At 42.4% G+C, this 20,807-nt stretch overlaps 2 protein-coding genes across 7 annotated transcripts in view; one reads left to right on the top strand and one right to left on the bottom strand.

The window, feature by feature from the left end:
• Positions 1-11,447, bottom strand: part of LPCAT3 (lysophosphatidylcholine acyltransferase 3) — a 36,647-nt gene extending 25,200 nt beyond the window's left edge. For 2 of the 3 annotated variants that reach the window (XR_011540305.1, XM_008514004.2), the window contains exon 1: positions 11,101-11,447. Coding sequence is in view for 1 of the 3 variants with exons in the window: in XM_008514004.2 (XP_008512226.2) it covers positions 11,101-11,251 (151 nt within the window). In the remaining 2 variants the exon portion in view is untranslated. The remainder of the gene's footprint in view (positions 1-11,100) is intronic. The other variant, XM_070620612.1, reaches the window with a different exon arrangement.
• A 10-nt stretch (positions 11,448-11,457) lies between these two features.
• C1S (complement C1s) overlaps positions 11,458-20,807 on the top strand; it is a 53,093-nt gene continuing 43,743 nt past the window's right edge. For 2 of the 4 annotated variants that reach the window (XM_070620609.1, XM_070620611.1), the window contains exon 1: positions 11,461-11,579. The gene's annotated coding sequence lies outside the window, so the exon portion shown is untranslated. Of the gene's footprint in view, positions 11,580-20,807 lie in introns of all 4 variants that reach the window. The other 2 variants (XM_070620607.1, XM_070620608.1) reach the window with 2 other exon arrangements.

Below are 20,807 nucleotides of genomic sequence, written 5' to 3' on the forward strand. Positions count from 1 at the left end.
GATCTGGCCTAGGGTTGGCCTGTCACACTGTGAGTGGCTAATTAGCTGCTCTTTCTCCAACCCTCCCAAACACTTGTCATGATAATCTCTCTCGTGTTGAGAACTGCCAAATCTAATCTTGGTAAATATAAACAATATAGGTGAGATTTCTTTTTCTCCACGGGTATTTCAGCAAATGAAACAACAAACTCTTTCTTACCCAGCTAAGATTCTAACAGGAGAAAAGATAACAGCATCACGCCCCCTAACTGTCCTTATGAATCTGAATAGGTGTAATTGTATGTTGGATTTTCTCTCTCTCTAGGTCTGTGATCACATATAATCTCTCTTTCTTCTTTTTTTTTGGTGAGGAAGATTGGCCCTGAGCTAACATCTGTTGCCAACCTTTCTCTATTTTGTATGTGGGATGCCACCACAGCATGGTTTGATGAGTGGTGTGCAGGTCTGCACCAGGGATCCAAACCGGCAAACCCTGGGCCACTGAAGCGGAGCGCACAAACTTAACCACTATGCCATTGGGCTGGCCCCTCTTTATTCTTTTTTTAAGTGCACAATTCATTGAATTTTGTATATTCATAATGTTGTGCAACCATCCCCACTATCTAATGCCCCAACAAGAAACCCCATACCTCTTAGCAGTCACTCCCAATTCAATCCTCCTCTCCTGCCCTGACAATCACCAACCTACTTTCTGTCTTTATGGATTTGCATATTCTGGGCATTTCATAGCAATGGAATCACACAGTATGTGGCCTTTGTGTCTGGCTTCTTCCACTTGGCATCCTATCTCCAAAGTTCATCCACATTGCAGCAGGTATCAGTGCTTCATTCTTTTTTACAGTTGAATAATACTTCATGAGCCAGCCCTGGTAGTTTAGTGGTTACGAAGCTTTGTGTCGCAGTCAGGGAACCACACCACTGTCTGCTGGCTGTCATTTGGGGCAGCTGCATGTTGCAGTGATGCTGAAAGCTATGCCACCAGTATTTTAAATACCAGGAGAGTCACCCATGGTGGACAGGTTTCAGCGGAGTTTTCAGACTAGACAGACTAGGAAGAAGGACCTGACCACCCACTTCCGAAACAAGTGGCCATGAAAATCCTGTGAACAGCAGCGGAGCACTGTCTGATGGAGCGCCAGAAGGTGAGAGGATGGTGCACAGAGACCAGGCAGGGTTCCGCTCTGCTGTCCGCAGGGCACTGGGAGTCGGAATCTACTCAACGGCACTAACAACAACAAAATATTCCATTGTGTGTATATAACATCTTGCTTAATTCATTCATCAGTTGGCAGACAACTGGGTTGTTTGTAGTTTTTGGCTATTATAATAATGCTATGAACATCTGGGTGCAAATTTTTGTGTGAACATATTCTTTCAATTCTTTTGGGTAGATAACTGGGAGTGGAATCGCTGGGTCATACGGTAACTGTTTAGCCAAATTGTCTTCCACAGTGGCCGCACCATTTTACATCCGCACCATTTTACATCCCCGCTAGCAATGCAGGAGGGTTCCGGTTTCTCCACATTCCCACCAACACTTGTTTTCTCTATTGTTTTTTTCAGATTATAGCTCTCCTAGTGGGTGTGAAGAGGTATGTCACATGGTTTTGGTTTGCATTTCCCTAATGACTAATGATGTTGAGCACCTTTCCACGCGCTTATTGGCCATTAGTATGTCTTCTTTAGACAACTGTCTATTCATATCCTTTGACCATTTTTTAATTGGGTTATTTCTCTTTTTATTGTTGAGTTATAAGACTTCTTGATATATTCCAGCTACTAGACTTTTATCAGATATATGATTTACAAATATTTTCTCAATCTGTGGTTTATCTTTTTACTTTCTTGAAAGTGTCCTTTGATGCACAAGTTTTTAATTTCGATGAAGTCCAATTTATCCCTCACTATCAAAGCTAGAAACTATCTACTTCTTTTTATAACAGCATCTCAATATTACTTGAAGATTTGGGGAGAATTTTTAAAAATATTAATAAATTACATATTTTGAAATATAATAAAAAATATACATATTTTCAAAATGTCAAACAAGATGGTAAGACTTGAAGATATTTGGAACTTCTGGTGAAATGATGACCTGGGTCCTCATAATTACTCTGCTAGGCTGTTAGCATGAATAATATAAATGAACACTATCTAGGAGATTTCATATTTTGCTTTTGCTTCTTATTCTTTTGGAAGAGCCAAAGAAGAATTGAAAAGTGGAGTCAGATTATTGTTTAGCCAAAGAATGAGGATTTCTAGTAGCCTTTGGTTCAATAGTTTTAGTCAGGGCCCCAGTATATGTGTACTCCAACCGTAACCAATCTTTTCCACTTTTGTCTGAGGTATATGCCATAGGAGCCTGAAAGGGCATTGTTCCAGTTGATCTCCGCTTGCTGGCTTGCAAACAGAAGTTTTATATTTATGGACAGTAATCCAGAGTGGTGTCCAAGTCTATCTGAGTTTAGACTTGCTATCACAGCAGAAATTAGAAACCTCAAGAGTTACAGGCCACTTACCAAGTCTACATGGATTCCACTTTTCATTATAGCATATACAAATATAAAAGGATCAGAACTTTGACCACCTGAGATCTCATCTCTTCCTCAGATTTGCATACAATACATGCACATGAATCCTCTATTTTTTTTAATAGTGAGTTCTTAATTCACTGCAAAAGTACTATCTCACCATTTACAATTTTTGTAGCGCATATGACCATGTATGCTTTTCTTACGAAAACGCCATAGCAACATGAATACTTGGTACTAAAAAGCATCTTTGACAAAAGCTTTTTATTTTTAATTTAAACAGCCAATGGTAACAGTGGGGCATTTAAATAGTCTACTTGAAGACATCATGTGAGTCAAAAACATAACCTAGATCTGATCATTTTTGGCCTGATCTACCCACTTTCTGACAAACTGTCCCTGCAGTTACAATGCAGTGACATTTCTATCAGAAGCCTCTAACCAACAATTCTGGGACATTTGGTTTTCAGAATCCTTCATTCAAGGTGTCCAGAGTTTCATCAATCTCACTTATCTTCAAAGCCACTGCTTGAATAGGGAGGAACTTAAGGTTTAAAAACCAGTACATTTTAAGCCAAAAGGAAATTCTTATCCGGAAATTACTTCTCCTTATTTTTAGTGTCTTACTTGCCCACCCCCCCCCTTCTTGTTTTGAAAATAGGAAGAAATAAAGATGCATACAACATCTTTCAGGCTACGCAAATTACAGACAGGCTTTGAAGGTCTCTAGGAAGCTACTGTTGCTTCACCAAGAGAACTGCAGCGGGCCCTAATCTCCTGGCCCTTGACTTCAGCAACTGCTGGGAAAAGTCAAAACACATACGTGCACCCCAACTACCCTCCCAGCACCCCCCGCAAAAACCTGTATGCTTGAGAAGGACAGTGTGTTTAGAACAGCTTCTCCTGGCAGCTGCAACTAGGGTGCCTAATTTTTGTTAAAGCTACAAGTCACAATCTATTAATTATATTAAGAAATGCGAGGAGATCAATTAGGAGGACTCCATATTGCTCCAGGTGGCTGATGTAAGACAGAAAAGGAAAGATGGAACTATTAGCCCAACAACCTTATGAAACCGATGCCTCCATATTTAACCTTCTCATCAAAAGTGTGCGACAGATGGTGTAGGTAATGATGACAGTTATGATAATAAAGGTGATAATGGTGTAATAATATCATTATGATAATGATATTAGTAACATAATTCAGTAATAAGAATAGTATTTGAAGAATAACAAGAGATGTTAGCAAATGAGGAAAACGAAACCATAAAGAAATGGAGAGCATTTGTTTATTCCAAAGATCAAAGGATACACTGACATTTCAGAAAGTTTAAGGTGCTATCAGGACACCAAGTATTACAGAACAGGCATGCGAAGAAATATACTACACCAGCGACCCTCAAACCTCAGGGTCATCAGTATAGCCTGGGGGGCTTGTTAAAACATTGCTGGGTGCCACCCTCAGAATTTCTCATTCAGTAGGACTGGTGCAGACCTGCGAATCTGCATTTCTAACAAGTTCCTAGTAGATGCTGACCCTGCAGGTCCCAAGACCACACTTCGAGTCTCCTTGGAAAGGAAGGCGATGAATATTTATTGAGGGAAGGGAGAGAACAATTATTTACAACTACTGTGGGTCAGGCGCGGTCAAGTGTTTGCACAATTTATCTCATTTACTCCACACAGCATCCCAACGAGCACAGCTTCTCAAACTTTTCCAGCAGAGGAGAATGAACGCATCTGCACAAAGGCTATGCCTAAGCAGTTCTCTAGAAATAAGAAATTTCTTTGATTATATTATTTTTAAAAATTCATGTGAATTCTGCCATTCTCTTTCAAAATAATGCTGCTTATTATGAATTAAATATTTTTATCAGATAAAATTATCTATCATATCACAATATCCTATTATATCATTTATCATAGAAGAATTATTTATCAGATAAACTGCTTAACCCTCAACCTCACTTTGCTAGTAAAACTGGCCTTTGCGAACATGAAGAAACGGATGGCTGACGTTTAGTAATTAGTCTATGGTGACACAGCTAGTACATGTTTAATCCAGAATTTCCAGCTGGGCCTGCAGGTCTCTACAGACGATGCACGTCCCACCCCCACCACCTGAAAGGACTGTCAGGTTTTTCTCAGCTGTGCCTTCATGGATCCTCTGTTGTTTGAGCCAAACCAAACTACCTGCTGTTCCTCAGATTTTTCTCACTTTTCCTGATCTCCACATCTATGCTCATGATTCTTTGCAGCTGAAAACCTCCCGGTTCATCTCTACCTGACTAGGACCTTCCACACCCTTTAAAGTCCAGCTGAAATGCCATTCCCTTTTTGAAGACCCAACCCCATTTTTAAAAGGCTGCTGGGCTGGACACCTCTAGTGGGTTCCCACGGCTGCCCAGACAGATTTAATGTCAGTGGATGTGTAATTATTTTTGTTAAGTTAGCTTGTACTTATAATCTCACAGGCCCTAATTTACACATGCCTCTGCAAAGAAATGATTCTATTTGACATTAAAGTTATACCGGCATTCAAAACATGAAGTTTTGTGCAATGTAAGATATTAGAATGTAGATAAAAAGCAGTTGAAAAAATATATTTAAAAGAAATACCCAAACAGGAAGCTTTAGATAATGATGAAATTTGTGGCTATTAATTAAAGATAAAGTCTAAAAATGTAGAATATACCTAGACTTTTAGAACTGGAAAAGGCCAGAGCTGGCCCCGTGGCCGAGTGGTTAAGTTCGCGCGCTCCGCTGCAGGCGGCCCAGTGTTTTGTTGGTTCGAATCCTGGGCGCGGACATGGCACTGCTCATCAAGCCACGCTGAGGCAGCGTCCCACGTGCCACAACTAGAAGGACCCACAATGAAGAATATACAACTATGTACCGGGGGGCTTTGGGGAGAAAAAGGAAAAAAGTAAAATCTTTAAAAAAAAAAAAAAAGAATTGGAAGAGGCCTTCAAAGTCATTTAGGATAACTCCCTTATTTTATAGGAGTAGAATTTTTGAACCCTGCTTTGTATTATGGTCAGAAGTCCCACTTGTTTAGTTAATGCTGTTTAATTTCCACCTAGCTTAGGTTTGGTCTCTTTATATTGTAATTTCAATGCTATTGAAGAAAACTTTTTGCAGTGAATAATGGATTTAGTTCTGAAGGGCGAGACCTGACTTTGGTCCAAAGGGAACTAAACTGTAGGGTCTCCTTTGATTTTAAAGGTTTCTAACCTTATGATGCTAATTCTGAACCTCTCAGGAATGAGTCCTTACCCTCAAGAGCAATTTTTGATCAATCTAACGGCCAAGCCACAGTCGCAGCCAAGACTGGAGAACACTCATACTAAGCAGGGTGGCCATCTGCTTCACTTGGCCAGCTCCAGCTTTGGACGCTGAGAGGAATCTCATATGCTGATTACATCCTGGTTTAACCACGCAGAATGAAGAGAGAAAAGGACACAGGACAATTATCTTTTCCACCCCCACAAGCTCCTCCCAACCCCAGTGTGGTAAAGAGCAAAAACTCTAGAGTTGGGTAGGAACAAGTGTGACCGTACGCAAGTTACTAAATGTTTGTAGAATCCAGTTTCCTATCTGCACAAGAGTGATACAGTCCTATAATTATTTTATGGGTTACTGGCAGGTTCAGGTGAGGGATTGCCTGTTCAGCATTTAGGACAATGTCTAGTATGTCGCAAATCCTCAACAAACGCCAGCTATTATTCTCAACAAGGGGTGGCAACGCTAACATAATCAACGTGAACTAGATTCTTTTCTCTCTGTATAATCTTTTCTGTGGCATTTCATTCCCTCCCTGATTCAATCACGATACCAACATTGACTGCTAAAACTGTGTCTTTAGCCTAACTTCTTTCCTGAGCTCCTGACTAGGCTTCACAACTTTCAAGACACCTGAAAGTGCCCTGGGAACCTAAAGCAAACCCCAAACCAGACCATTCCCTGGGGCACAGAACAGCATCTGACCCTCCTCTTGACCTCTGCATTTGTGAGAGCTATCATCATCTTTCCAGCTACCCAGGCAGAAGGACTGGGCCTTTTTTATAAAACAACTTACCTTCCATTTAATCAGTTGCCAAGTCATTCATTCATACAGTCACTTATTCAACAAATACATATTGAGCCTTTTCCAAAAGCCAGGTACTGTGTTAAACTCTGGGTATACTGCGGTGAACAAAACTCACGGTTTCTGCCCTCAGTTACAAATACCTAATTCAAATTGGAACATCCACTTGGAAGGAAATTTCAGTCAGCATGAGAAGTACGACAGAGGACATAATTTAAGAAGAGAGTCAGGAAAGAACTCTCAGAGGAATCTGAACCGAGGACAATCTGAACTGAGACCTGAAAGAGGAACAGGAGTCTGCCGGGTGAGTATTGAGTGAAGAACATTCTAGGCAGTGACATCAGCAGGGACAAAGGCTCCGAGGTAGGAAAGGGCTTAGTGTCTTTTCTGAGGAACTGGAAGAAGGCCCTGCGGCTGAAGGGTTGTGAGGTTGCTTGAGATAAGGCTGGGGCAGCAGGCAGGGGCTTTGGGGCCACGGATGGAAGCCCTGAAGGGTTCTGAGCAGCAGAGGCACAGGACCCAACCAGTCTGGCTGCTCTGGAGAAGGGACTGGAGGGAGTGAGGGCAGAATTAGAGACCAGGCAAGAGGCTCCTTGGGCGCTTCTGGTGACGGATGGTCAGCAGCTGTGGGGATGAAAAGTGGATGTATTTGAGACACAACGTGGAGGCAGTATTGATAGGACTTGGTGACTAGGATGTGGCGAGAGAGCGAAAGAGAGATGACAAGGCTGACTCTTAGGTTTCTGGCATGAGCAGCTGAATAGAGGAAAGCGTTTACAGAATCTACCTTTCAAAAGATTCTACATTCCTAAAATACCCGCCATGAGATCCCTACTTTCCCCCTCAGTGCAACCACCTTGTCTCCAAGTCATTATAATTGTTTGGATCATTGTTCCTTCTCATGAGTCTCCCTGCCTCTTGTCTATGTCTACTTCAATCACACAACGCTGTAGCATCTTCCTAATGCACTTCCAGTCACATTAGTCTGCATCCAAATATCTCCAATGGCTCCCCATCACCAACTTAATCAAGTACAAACTCTTTACCTTGGCTTTCAAGGCTTCAGAACTCACCTTTTCGGTCTTCCCTCCCACCACTTCTCTATTAAGTTCTGTTTTAGTCAAACTGGACTACTTACTGTTCCTTGAATGTGTTACCACGCATTCCTACCTCAGGGCCTTTGGTCGTGCTATTCTTTTTGTCTTAACATCTCAGTTGAAACCTCACTCAACTTTCAAAATTCATTAAAGTTCTAAAATTTAAATCTCATAAAGCTTTGTAATTCTCTATGGCACTTACATTTCTGCCTTTTATTGTGGTTATTAGGGTACTTATCTCATGCCTATTCCCTACCCACTAACAGACCATAATCTCTTTGAGTACACGGCTCTGTTACTCACACTGCCCCATTGCTCTTGCCTGTGCAGGGTCAAGCATAGTGCTTCACCCACAGCTGGTACATTTTATTGAATTAATTTGGAAAAATTCATGTTGTTAATTACACTGAGTGACGAGACCCAAGTGGTTGACAGGGAGATGTTTTCCAGTAGCATTTGCCAGCACCAGGGCTCATAGCAAAATCCATCTTCCACCAAACTCCTTGCAGTGATACACAAGACAGACATACACACAAGCCTTTAACAGAGTCTTCTGGCTGTTCCAAATACTCCAATGCAGCAGTCCTCAGAAGCTTACCCTTTCCTCGAAGCAGTGAATATTAGAAATTATGGCCTCTAACGCAGATTTTTCAAACTACTTGTTGTAACCCATTAATGGGTCACGAAATTAATTTAGTGGGTTATAAACAACACTACAAAATAAAATAGAAAATAGCTAAACACACTGCCTATAGTAAGGATAAGTAACGTTTCCTGAAACTTTTGTTTGAACGCATATATACACCTGTATGTGCACCGGGTCATGATGTAAAACATATTCCCTACCATGGGTCCCAGTCAAAAATGTTTGAAAGCGACTGTTTTAGTGCTCTGCAGCCCACCCCAAGACCACCACACAGAACTCAAGTAGAGAAAGTAAGATGTTAAGAAAACAGTAATGAGACTATCTAATTAGAAGTTATTCGCACTTTAAAATGTGGATGTCTGATATACCTAACTCTTCCCTCAGGGTATCTGTATTTAGGCGCTTTTAACCGAAATCAATCTCGAATTAGTAGAAAGTGAGTCACAAATCATTCTGGACTACAGGCCTTCTTGGTATCTTTAGCAAGGATTTCCTCCAACATCCCAGTTCCCCAAGAGAACCAGGAACTCCATTGCTGAAAGGCTACTGGTTTCTAGGTCACAATACACAGAAGTGGTAATACCTTTGGTAAGGGAAACATATCTACAACCAGAAATCACTCTTTCTTCCATGCACATGTCAAGCTTATCAATTTACGTTTGCATTTAACCTATACATAGAAAACACAATCCTATATATCCACGTGGAAGAGCTATGCCTGATACGAGGTAACATGAAGCACCAAATTGATCTAAAAATGAGAAATACTATGAGTCACTGAAGGCACTGGCACATGTGAAACAGGAAGGAGGGATATGGGAAATGGTAGAATGGGCAAGGGGGCTCAGAAGTGGGGGAGATGCATTACACCAAGTGCTTACTACTTTGATGATTGGTGGAAATGAGAGGATGAGAGGAGAGGGGTAATATATGGAGAAAACAACATCCTAATCAGTTGGATGCCCCACAACAGTACACAGGAGTAGCCCACTAGGAGACCCCGGCAGCATTCGATTATGTCAGCACAAAAAGGACAAATTCCAGGTCTAATTCCAGCTATAGCTCCATTGAACAGTTTGCCCCTTATAATTTGTTGCTACTTGTGTTTCATTTTCAATTTATAGTTGAGAAATCAACAGTGAGCTTCCTAACTAATGAATGTAAACACTCTTAATTGCCAATTACAACCCCAACAAATAACTGCGTCAGAAAACAGGTTGAAGGAATAGGATGTTGAAAGCTAGGGTGGTGCAAAGAGACCTAGTTTGAGGTGTTGACAAATACGGGTTAGGTTTGGGTGACAGAGAGCAAGTCACACAACCTAAGGTCGCTTCCACCTCTAAAACTTGTACAATTCTACAAGGGAGGGAAAGGTGACCTTCATTTGGGAGAAAGGAAGATCATCTTGGTTTGATACGTAATAGGCAAATAATGATATTAGCCAAGGTTGTTTAAATATGAATAAATGCCTCCCACATTATTTAGATCGAGTTAACACCCTTAGGTGATATTATATGCCAGTGTCTCTACTGACTATTGGATAAATTCCAAACTTCTTTCTGGCATTTAAAACATTCCACATCTGCCCAACTTTATCTCAAACTTCCTAAGATTTAGATCTCTAATCCTCTGCTCTGTCCTAGCCCCGTCTGCTTAATTCTTCTCCACCCCTTACTCTCCTAGCTAAAGTCCCATAACCTTCATAAAAACTTCCAACTACTCAAATATTTACATTATCAGATTTTGACCTCTGAATTCCTACAAGACTTTACAGCAATCTTATTAGGTAGGCATTACTGTCCTCATTTCACAGATCAAGAAAATTGAGGTCCAGAGAGGTTAAGTGGTTTGCCTAGGGTCCCAGTTTGTAAGCAGCAGCAGGACTGGGTCTGATCTGTCCAGCTTTCAAGTCCACGCCTTTTTGCTCATTGTATCATGAAGCTTCCATGTATTAAAAAATTGTGCAGGAAGGATGCAGTAAAAAGCCTATAAACCAGTTATAATACAGCTTGTTGTCACATAAATTCAGATATACCACCTCCTTTGAACCATGTGGTTAAATAAACGCTTGGGGTGGCAGGGATAGTTTTAAAGAGGGTTGTCAGTCCTGTGTCCCAAGTCCTACATTATGGTGCTGTTCCAGGGCAATCCAGGGTAAATGACAGGCAGGTGGTTAAGGGGAAAAAAAGCAATATGGTATAAGAAGAAAATATTAGAAACAGGACAGAAAAGAGACGAAAGTGTAATATAAGCTGGCAATGCACAAAATAGAAACTCGGGATACGTAAGTATGGAATATGGGGCTGAGGCGGCCCGCACGGCTAAAATACCTAAGTTAGGGGCCTATGCCTACTGATAAGAAGCGCGCGTGTGTGAGGGTTGACATTAATAACAGACAGCAGTACACATGGACACAGAGTAGAACTCAAGAGAGAGACAAATAAGGGCAGGTCGTGAGGACACGTGGTAGATCACGGCATGGTGAGAGGTGGTGGCGCCAAATGAGGCCAGAAGGGTACAGCAGACGCGGAAGAGAAAGGTGATGAGAGGTTCAGAGGGCACGGCACCCCCAGACTTGAGACAAGACTTGTCCTCCTCTCGATAGCTGGTTGCTATGTTGGAGGATTCACATCCACACCCCACAAAGCCCGCCTGGGTGGCTCCGGGAAGCGGGGGAGGTCACGTCCCCATTCCTCGGGGACTCCGCGAGGGGGCGGAAGGAGGCAGGAGGGTCCTTACCTAGGAAGATGGAGATGATGAGCCGTAGCGCCTGTTCTGTCGCGCCCAGGGACGCTGCCAACTTGTTAAGGCTCAGCTCCTGGAAACCCCACCGCAGCACCGTCGCCAGCTCCGCCACCGTCCCCACGTCCCCCTCAGCTGCGGACGCCATCTTAGCTCCCGGCTCCCCCCAGGGACCCCCAGCTCCGCGCACCCCGAATGTGGGCACAACGCTGTAGCTTCACCCCCAATTCCGGCCGGGAGCCCGCCCACGGCGTGCGCATTGGCTGCGGGCCCGCCCAGTGGCTCCAGGCTCGCCCGCTTATTGGTCGGTCTGCCAGGGGGCGGGGCCTGGCGCAGCAAGGTAAGCAGAGGGCGGGTCTGAACATTTGTAAGGCAGAGGTGACCCAGGCCCAGAAGGAGCGCAGGGCAGGCTGTGGGGCGGGGCTTGGAATCGGGAACTGGAGACGCGATTAGAAAAGTCTACAGCCGGCGGCGAGGTGATTGTACAACCCGGTTCTAACTGCTTGGGGGAGGAGTCGGTGAGGGCGAGTTGTCCAGCCCGTTCGGGCGCTGTCTTCCCATTGGCTGAGATCGGAGCAGGCGAGAGTCGGGGCGGGGGGGGGGGGGGGGGGGGCGCCCAGCCGAGGTTACTCGCGGTCGCCGGCGTGCCGGGGTTACTGGGGCATGTAACAGAGAGGGCGGGAATTCCTGCTGCAGCCTCGCGAGCGCCTCCTAACGGTACCTACGGGCAGTTCTTACACCGTTAGACACGCTGCCTTCCACCCAAAGGGTCTTCAGAGAGCCTGGCGCCCAGAACACTACTTGCCTGCTCCTTTTATTTCATGCACCCCCTTTTCATGTAACTTCCTATATTAAAACGTTACCTTCCCCCGAGAGGCGATGAAATTAAGACATGCCGATTTAATCCTTATTCATTAAAAATTAAACTAGTTTGTCACTATTTAACACTATTTAACACAAGTTCATGATAAAAAGTCAAACAATATAGAAACATAAAGCAGAAAACAAAACTCCTTTCTTCCCACTCTGCTTCCCATTTTTACTTCCTACAGGTAAGCGCTGTTCAGATTAAAATGTGTTGAGCATTACCATGTGCCAGGGACTGTGCTTGGCTCTGAGCCCTAAACTCTGGTGTGGGCATGATGCACAGTCGTAGAAGCGAATGTAAGTGCGCTGATGGAAAGGAACGAGGTTCTCTGAGAGTATGTAACAAAGGAAAACTAAGAGTTTCTTGTGATAACTGGAGTTTGCGGAGCATTCTTGTACAATTGCGACTTACACTTCTATAGCACTTTAAACTTTATAAAGTGCTTATATCCATATTATTTCACTTAATTTGGTTGTGAAACAGGGCATTATTATGATGTCCTGTTAGAGACACAGAGGCTTGGAAAAATTAAGGAACTCGCTAAGTTCCTTTCCTCCCAGCATGTGGCAGAGACAGAATTTGAACCTAAGTCTGTTGTTTCACCTCTCTCCTCCATTTTTTGGGCAAAACTTTTAAAAATATGAAATATTCCTAAATATTCAGAAAAGTAGAGAATAATATAACTTCCCCCAGGTTAAGAAACAAATATCACATTCAGTTGAAGAGCCTGGTATATCCCTTCCCTGTGGCATTTCCCTCTTTCCCTTCTCAGAGGTCACCACTTTGCTGACTTTGGTATTTGTCAAGTTCATGCCCATTTTTATACTTTGCATACTGTATATATCCAGAAACAATATATAGTAGGTTTTGCATGATTTTAAACTTTATATTAATAATATTACAATGAATATATCATTTTGCAACTTGCTTAACATCTTTAATGAGGTATTCATATTGTTACATGTAGCTCTAATTCGTTCATCTTAGCTGTGATGTATGATTCCACCACAATTAATTAAAACAGTTTTTTTTATTGAATTCATAATAGTTTACATCATTGTGAAATTTCAGTTGTATATTATTTCTTGTCTGTGCTCCTCTTCACCCCCTGTGCCCACCCTGACCCTTCTTCCCCTGGGAACTGTTTTCTTTGTCCATATGTTTGTTTATATTCCACATATGAGTGAAATCATATGATGTTTGTCTTTCTCAGTCTGGCTTATTTCGTTTAGCATAATTCCCTCCAGGTTCATCCACGTTGTTGCAAATGGGATGATTTTCTTTTTTATGGCTGAGTAGTATTCCATTGTGTATATAAACCACATCTTTATCCACTCATCAGTGGATGGGCGCTTGGATTGTTCCCATGTCTTGGCTGTTGTGAAGAGTGCTGCAATGAACATAGGGGTACGTATGTTACTTTGGATTGTCGATTTCAAGTTGTTTGGGTAGATACCCAGTAGTGGGATAGCTGGGTCATCTGGTAGTTGTATTTTTAGTTTTTTGAGGAATCTCCATACTGTTTTCCACAGTGGCTGCACCAGTTTGCATTCCCACCAGCAGTGTGTGAGGGTTCCCTTCTCTCCACACCCTCTCCAACGTTTGTTATTTTTAGTCTTAGTGGTTATAGCCATTTTAACAGGCATCAGGTGGTATCTTAGTGTCGTTTTGATTTGCATTTCCTTGATGATTAGTGATAGGACATCTTTTCATGTGTTTATTGGCCATCTGTATATCTTCTTTGGAAAAATGTCTGTTCATATCCTCTTCCCATTTTTTAATCGGGCTGTTTGTTTTTTGTTGTTCAGTTGTGTGAGTTCCTTATATATTATGGAGATTTACCCCTTGCTGGATATATGATTTGCAAAAATTTTGTCCCAGTTGGTGGGTTGTCTTTTTGTTTTGATCCTAGTTTCTTTTGCCTTGCAGAAGCTCTTTAGTCTAATGAAGTCCCACTTGCTTATTTTTTCTTTTTGTTTTCCTTGTCTGAGAAGACAATTAATTTTTCATGGTCGTGTTGAGGAATGCTTGGATTGTTTCCTATCTATGAATGTATTTTATTACAAACATTGCTGTAACGTTTCTCCTCTAAGCAACAGTGAGAGTTTCTCTAGGACCGTGACTCCAAACTAAAAAATTAACTAGGATCTACTGTGAGAAACACATTGCTATCCAGTATACACACATATTCGCACAGTAGACAACAAATACATATTTTACTCACACACACGATACACTGCCATACTATGTGTGTGTTCTCTGATAATTTCTATTCTATTTTAATTTGTTAAAAAAATTGCTGATCCTGGGGCCGGCCCTGTGGCTGAGTGGTTAAGTTTGTGTGCTCCACTTCGGCGGCCCAGAGTTTTGCTGGTTTGGATCCTGGGCGCTGACATGGCACCGCTCATCAAGCCATGCTGAGGCGGCATCCCACATGCCACAACTAGAGGGACCCACAACTAAAAATACACAACTGTGTACCGGGGGGCTTTGGGAGAAAAAGGAAAAATAAAACCTTAAAAAAAAAAATTGCTGATTAGGATCCACTAACTTGCTATCGCTACTTACTAGTAGTTCATGATCCTCAGTTAAGAAAACAGCCCTCCAGGGTTTGTAACCAGGAGGGGAATTAAGGTTTGTAAGGTATACACACCTACTAGATTTTGCTTAATTGAAGTGTTTGGCTAGATGTTGTTTAGGACCTTTAACAATCTCTGATTTACTGAATAAGTAAAATGTATTTGTCAAAGCATCCAGTCAGTTAGACCCTGTTTAAAAATACGGAAAGTCAGTTTCTTTTTGTGTTATACACTTAGAAAACATGTTCGCCCCTTCTTGCACCTCTGGTGTTCCAAAAGGATGGGCGTGGGACAGAGGCTGTGTCTGTGTTGACACAACAGGTGGCTGTTTGCCTTTCTCCTCAGGTATTCGGTAGGCCACATTCTCGTCATTCCTCCTTCTGTTCCAAGGTAGCACCTGTTTCTCCAGTTAGACTAGCTGGTGAGTGGGGGAAGAGAAGGTTAAGATTATATGGCCCCTTACTTTATAATTAAATACGTTCACTGAGGGCTTGTTAAGTCAGGTTCTGTGCTGGCCTCTCAATTTGTTGTTAGTACTGTTGAGTCGATCTGACTCCTGGCGACCCTGTGTGCAGCAGAGCGGAACCCTGCCTGGGCTTTGTGTGCCATCCTCTCACCTTCTGGTGCTGTTTCAGACAATGCTCTGCTGCTGTTCATACAGTTTTCATGGCCAGTTTTTTCAGAAGTGGGTGGTCAGATCCTTCTTCCTAGTCTGTCTAGTCTGAAAGCTCCGCTGAAACCTGTCCACCATGGGTGACCCTGCTGGTATTTGAAATCCCAGTGGCAGAGCTTTCAGCATCACGGCAAAATGCAGCTACCACAATGTGACAAGGGACAGACAGGTGGTGTGCTTTCCTGATTGGGCAACAGACCCAGGTTGTGGCGGTGAAAGCGCCAAGAGACCCTCAATACAAAGATGAATAAGAGACAGCCTGTGCCTTCAAGAAGCTCTGTCTTGTGGGAAGAGAGACATAAAGAGAGAATTATACAATGAAGTGGAAGTGTTAGTGAAATCAGTCTTCTCTTATTGCTGCTTTTCCCTTGCCTTCCCTTCAGCAATCTCAGCATCTCTACTACCTTCCTTTCCTCTGGCTCCTTAACCTCTATTATCTATTGTCATTGGCAGGGCTTCCCAGCCTAGAACACCTTCCCTTTCTCTCAAGTTACTGCCCTCTTTTTCCTTTCCGTCCCTTCTATACGTCTGGAAAAACAATCTTGTTTTCTCACGATGGCAGAGATGGTCAGTGCTCATTCAATACCCCTGCATGTGCCTACAATTTCTTAACTCTCTTGCAGTCAGGATGGGATCACGTGACTAGTTATGGCTGATGGACTATAGGCAGAAATGAAGTGTGTCTATTTCCTGGCCAAGGTGGTAGCCAGGGTGACTCCCAAATTTGTCTCTTCCCTTGCTATATAGTCACCTTACAGAGGCCCTGCATCCTGGATGGCATAGCTATGAGATGGAGGAGGCCGCCCAACCTGCGTCAGACTTAGTTCGAGCAAGATATAAACCTGTGTGGTGTTAAACACCAAGATTTAAGGTTACTGCTTTAACTTGCCTGACCTGCCAGTCTTTAATCCCACTAGAATTTGTATTCATTTTCACCATTTAAGAATACTAGTCACACAAAGACCACCAACTATGCCTTAATAGTTGTATTTATCTGCCTTCTCTGTCTCATGTTTTTAATTTCCAAGAACTCTTTCTTTATGCTGGGGTAGCTTCTTTTTTTCTACAGCGTTCTTGTTTTATGGATGCAACCTGCTGTATTAGCCTTCTGAGAACATTAATTGGGGATTTTGGAGGAAGGTTTCTTTTATTTATTTATATTTATTATTTTTCTTTTGTTTCTTGCCTTTTTCCTTTTTCCTCTGGATTTCTGCTTTCTTTCTGTCTGTTTTCTGATGGTGACTCTCCTTTCATATACTACACACAAGGCATTACAAAGTTAATTGGGCATCTGGGCTGTGCATAGGGCTTGCTGACTGGTGAATTTCACTGAAAGTGATTGGGCTGGGAATTCGCCTTTTGGTTGAGAAGCTTCCAAATGTTAGTATGTGGAGGGTTTGGTCTTTAGGTTTTTTTTGTTTTGTTTGTTTCTTTTTTTATAAAATTGACTTTATTTATGTATTTATTTTCAGTTTCTCCAATGGACTCTTTTTTTAAAATTTCAGGTGTACATCATTATATATTTCAATTTCTGTGTAGATTACATCATGTTCACCACCCAAAGACTAATTACAATCCATTACCACGCACATGTGCCCAATCACCCCTTTCACCCTCCTCCCTCCCCCCTTCCCCTCTGGTAACCACCAATCCAATCTCTGTTTCTACATGTTTGTTTGTCATTGTTTTTATCTTCTACTTATGAATGAGATCATACAGTATTTGACTTTCTTCCTCTGACTTATTTCACTTAGTATAATACCCTCAAGGTCCATCCATGTTGTTGCAAATGGCCAGATTTCATCATTTCTTATGGCTGAGTAGTATTACATTGTACATATATGCCCCGTCTCCTTTATCCATTTGTCCCTTGATGGGCACCTAGGTTTCTTTAGGCTATTGTGAATAATGCTGCGGTGAACATAGGGGTGCATGTATCTTTGTGCGTTCATGTTTTCATGTTCTTTGGAAAAATACCAAGTGGTGGAATAGCTGGATCATATGTTAAATCTATTCTTAATTTTTTGAGGAATCTCCATACTGTTTTCCACAGAGGCTGCACCAGTTTGCATTCCTACCAGCACTGTATGAGGGTTCCCTCCTCTCCAACACTTATTGTTTCACTTGTTGTTAACAAGTAACCACACTATCTTGCTAATTATAGCCATCCTGACAGGAGTGAGGTGACATCTCTGTTGTAGTTTTAATTTGCATTTCCCTAATAATGTTGAACATCTTTTCACGTGCCTTTTGGCCATCTGTATATCTTCTTTGGAGCAATGTCTGTTCAGATCTTTTGCCCATTTTTTAATTGGGTTGTTAGTTTTCTTTGTTTTTGAGATGTGTTCTGTAGGATTAATCAGTTTCTTCGGAGAGAGAATCTGCCACGCTCCTGCTAGGAAAGTATATGCCTGTTTTTAGCTCCATGTCTCTCCCTTGTTCCTTACAATGCCTAATGCCCTTGGGTCCAGATTTTCTTCCATCCATTTTCTCAGAGAATATAGCATCAATTATCTGCCTCGTGCTGATGGGGTTGGGTATTTACCTGGCTGTGCTTGGTGGGGAGGGGACTTGAGGGTCCAACCTTTTGAGGCTAGGCTTTCAGGCCAGTCCTCTCATTTGGCCCCTCGTCATCCTCCTCCCTTCTCCTGTATCATCACTACTTCTCCATCTTCTTGCCATTTTCCAAGAATGGGTTTAAATGTTTCATCTGCTGGCATCTCTTCTTCCATTCACTTTGTCCCTATAGATTTATACCTTCCCCATCCCATCCTTCACTATTATTTTAGTGGGATCTTAGGCACAAGAGGCAAATTAATCTGACATCTTTATTAGAAGTCTCCCTCTTTGTTTTAAAAATTTTTTCTAAATGATCTGATTTAAAAAAATACTTTCAGATAATCAACTATTCTAATAGTTTTATATCTTTAAGAAACATACTTAAGCTTCTGTATTAGTCTGAGTTCTGCAGAGAAACAGCATTGTATATATAGGGCCGGCCCAGTGGCGCAGTGGTTAAGTTCACACGTTCTGCTTCAGCAGCCTGGGGTTCGCTGGTTCAGATCCCGGGTGCGGACTTGGCACCGCTTGGCAAGCCATGCTGTGGCAGGCGTCCCACATATAAAGTAGAGGAAGATGGGCATGGATGTGTTGACGAAAATAATCCATAACCAATCTATAAATAAAAATTTGGGTGAGTTTATTCTGAGCTTAAATCTTAGGATTATAACCTGGGAGAGTCTTTCCACAAAGGAACAGAGCACTCCAAAGAAGTGGGGGTACACAGGGCGGTTATATACCCTCAAAGAGGGTGTTTCACACATGACTGAAATGTCCCTCCCACAATAGTCACAAGATTGCCCTGTCAGCACAGCGCTTGATGGACACAGCAGGTAGTGGGTCTGCTATCTTGGTGGGCGTAGCAGGAGGCAAGTCTATTGTCTCAAGCTGGGCGGTCACAGGTGAGCGCAGCAATCAGTTTCCAGCCCAAGGAAAGATACTTAATCCCCAAGGAGCCGCCAATGTTGGGAGGGGGAGGGAAGTTGCACCTTTATCTCAAGGGCTTTTTGCTCTTGCCATAGGGAATCTCTAAAGCAGATATACAATGCATACTCAACGGCCTCAGGCCTCCGTCAGGCCCTTTTGGAAAGACAAGGTCAGGCCGAATTAGGTTTATACCAAATGGCTTCCTCATATATTCCAATATATCCTGTTACTTGCCATTTTTATTTGTCAGATGTTAGCTCAGGGCCAGCCTTCCTCAGCAAAAAGAGGAGGATTGGTGGCAGATGTTAGCTCAGGGCTAATCTTTCTCAAAAAGAAAAAAAAAAAAAGAACAGTATATATATATATGAGATAAGGAACTGGCTCCCATGAATATGGAGGCTAAAAAGTCCCAAGATCTGCCATCAGCAAACTGGAGAGCCAGGAGAGCCAATGGTTTAGTTCCAGCCCGATTCTGAAGGCCTGAGAGCCAGGAGAGCCAATGATGTAAGGTTCGTTCTGAGTCTGAGTCTGAGTCCAAAGGCAGGAGGAGACCAATGTTCCAACTCAAAGACAAGAAGAAGGAGCAAATTCTCCCTTACTCAGCCTTTTGTTCTGTTTGGACCTTCAAAGGATTGGATGAGGCCCACTCACATTCGGGAGGGTTATCTGCTTTACTCAGTGTACATATTCAAATGTTAATCTCATCTGGGAAGCTCTTCCAGTCACACCCAGAATAAAGTTTAACCAAATACTGGGTGCCTCATGGCCCAGCCAAGTTGACACATAAAATTAACCATCACAAGTCTACCCCTGTCAACTTGACACCCATATGCATCTCCTTAAACCTTACTTGTTCTCCAAATAAAGACAATAACAAAGTCATAATTCTGCTCAACGTGATACAACCATTTTGTGTACAACTGAAAATGCACTGACCCCTTTCCCAGAAGAGATAAAGTCCTTGAGTGATGTTTACTTCTTCTTGATATCTCATAACTTAAATACTGTGATGTAAAATTAAAAACACTTAAATATTATGATATAAAGTCAATATATATTATGTTACATGGTAAGAGAATGAGAGAGAAGAAAACATATATATATATTTATATTTATATATATTTATAACAAAATAAGGAGAAATACTCATGATAATTACAGTGCTCATTTCTGTAGCTGGTCACATAGTCATAGCTGGTATTTATGATTACCTTCTTCTATTACCCATTTTGAATTGCCTTTGCCTTCAGCAGGCACCTCAGTTGGTTGTGGTTCTTTACCTGGTGGGGTGACTCAAACCTTCATCCCTGAAGGGTCTGGGCCATTAGTTGTCCTGCCTGGATTGGATTGTTATAGATTTCCATTGACCTTAATCACAGGGCAGGGTAATAGTAAGAGAAGCCCTAAGGGATCTCCTGGATTCCAGACATACACTTCCTTATGTCCATTGTGGAGTAGCAGTCCGAATTCCCCTCAGGAATCAGGATCAATGACCCCAGCCATCACAGTAACTCCCTTCTTTGCCTGTTGATTTAGAGGCATGAGGAGTCCAAAGTGGCTGGGTGGCAGTCTTAACGTCCAGATGCATGGAATCATTGTTGGAATGACTTCTGGTAGAAGCCTCCCTTCCTCTGGAACTAAATGTCTAGGCCAACAGAGCATAAGGACACAGGGACAGGAAGCAAAAATTTTGCTAGGGGGTTACTAGGGTTAGTAGTGAGTGGTGCCACTCCTCTTTCCAGCCTTTGATTCCTGGTCCTATGAATTTTGGCTGTGGAATAAACAGCATTGTATATTAGACACTGATTCAGAGCAAATACAGCCTTGTGGAGAACCTTGCTTCAGCCCTGCAAGGTAATGCCACCTAGCTGGTGCTGTAACTGAGTCTTCAAAAGGCAATTCCATCATTCTGTTAAGCCAGTTGCATCAGGATGATGGGGAACATGGTAAAACCTGTGAATTCCATGAATGGAGGCCCCTTGCTGCACTTCTTTTGCTGTGAAGTGAGTTCCTTGATAAGAAGTAATGCTATCCATCCATGATGATGGATAAGGCATTCTGTAAGTCCCTGGATGGGAGATTTGGCAGAAGCATTGCA

Source organism: Equus przewalskii, chromosome 5, assembly GCF_037783145.1.
Source record: "Equus przewalskii isolate Varuska chromosome 5, EquPr2, whole genome shotgun sequence".
In the NCBI taxonomy this organism is placed as follows: Eukaryota; Metazoa; Chordata; class Mammalia; order Perissodactyla; family Equidae; genus Equus; species Equus przewalskii.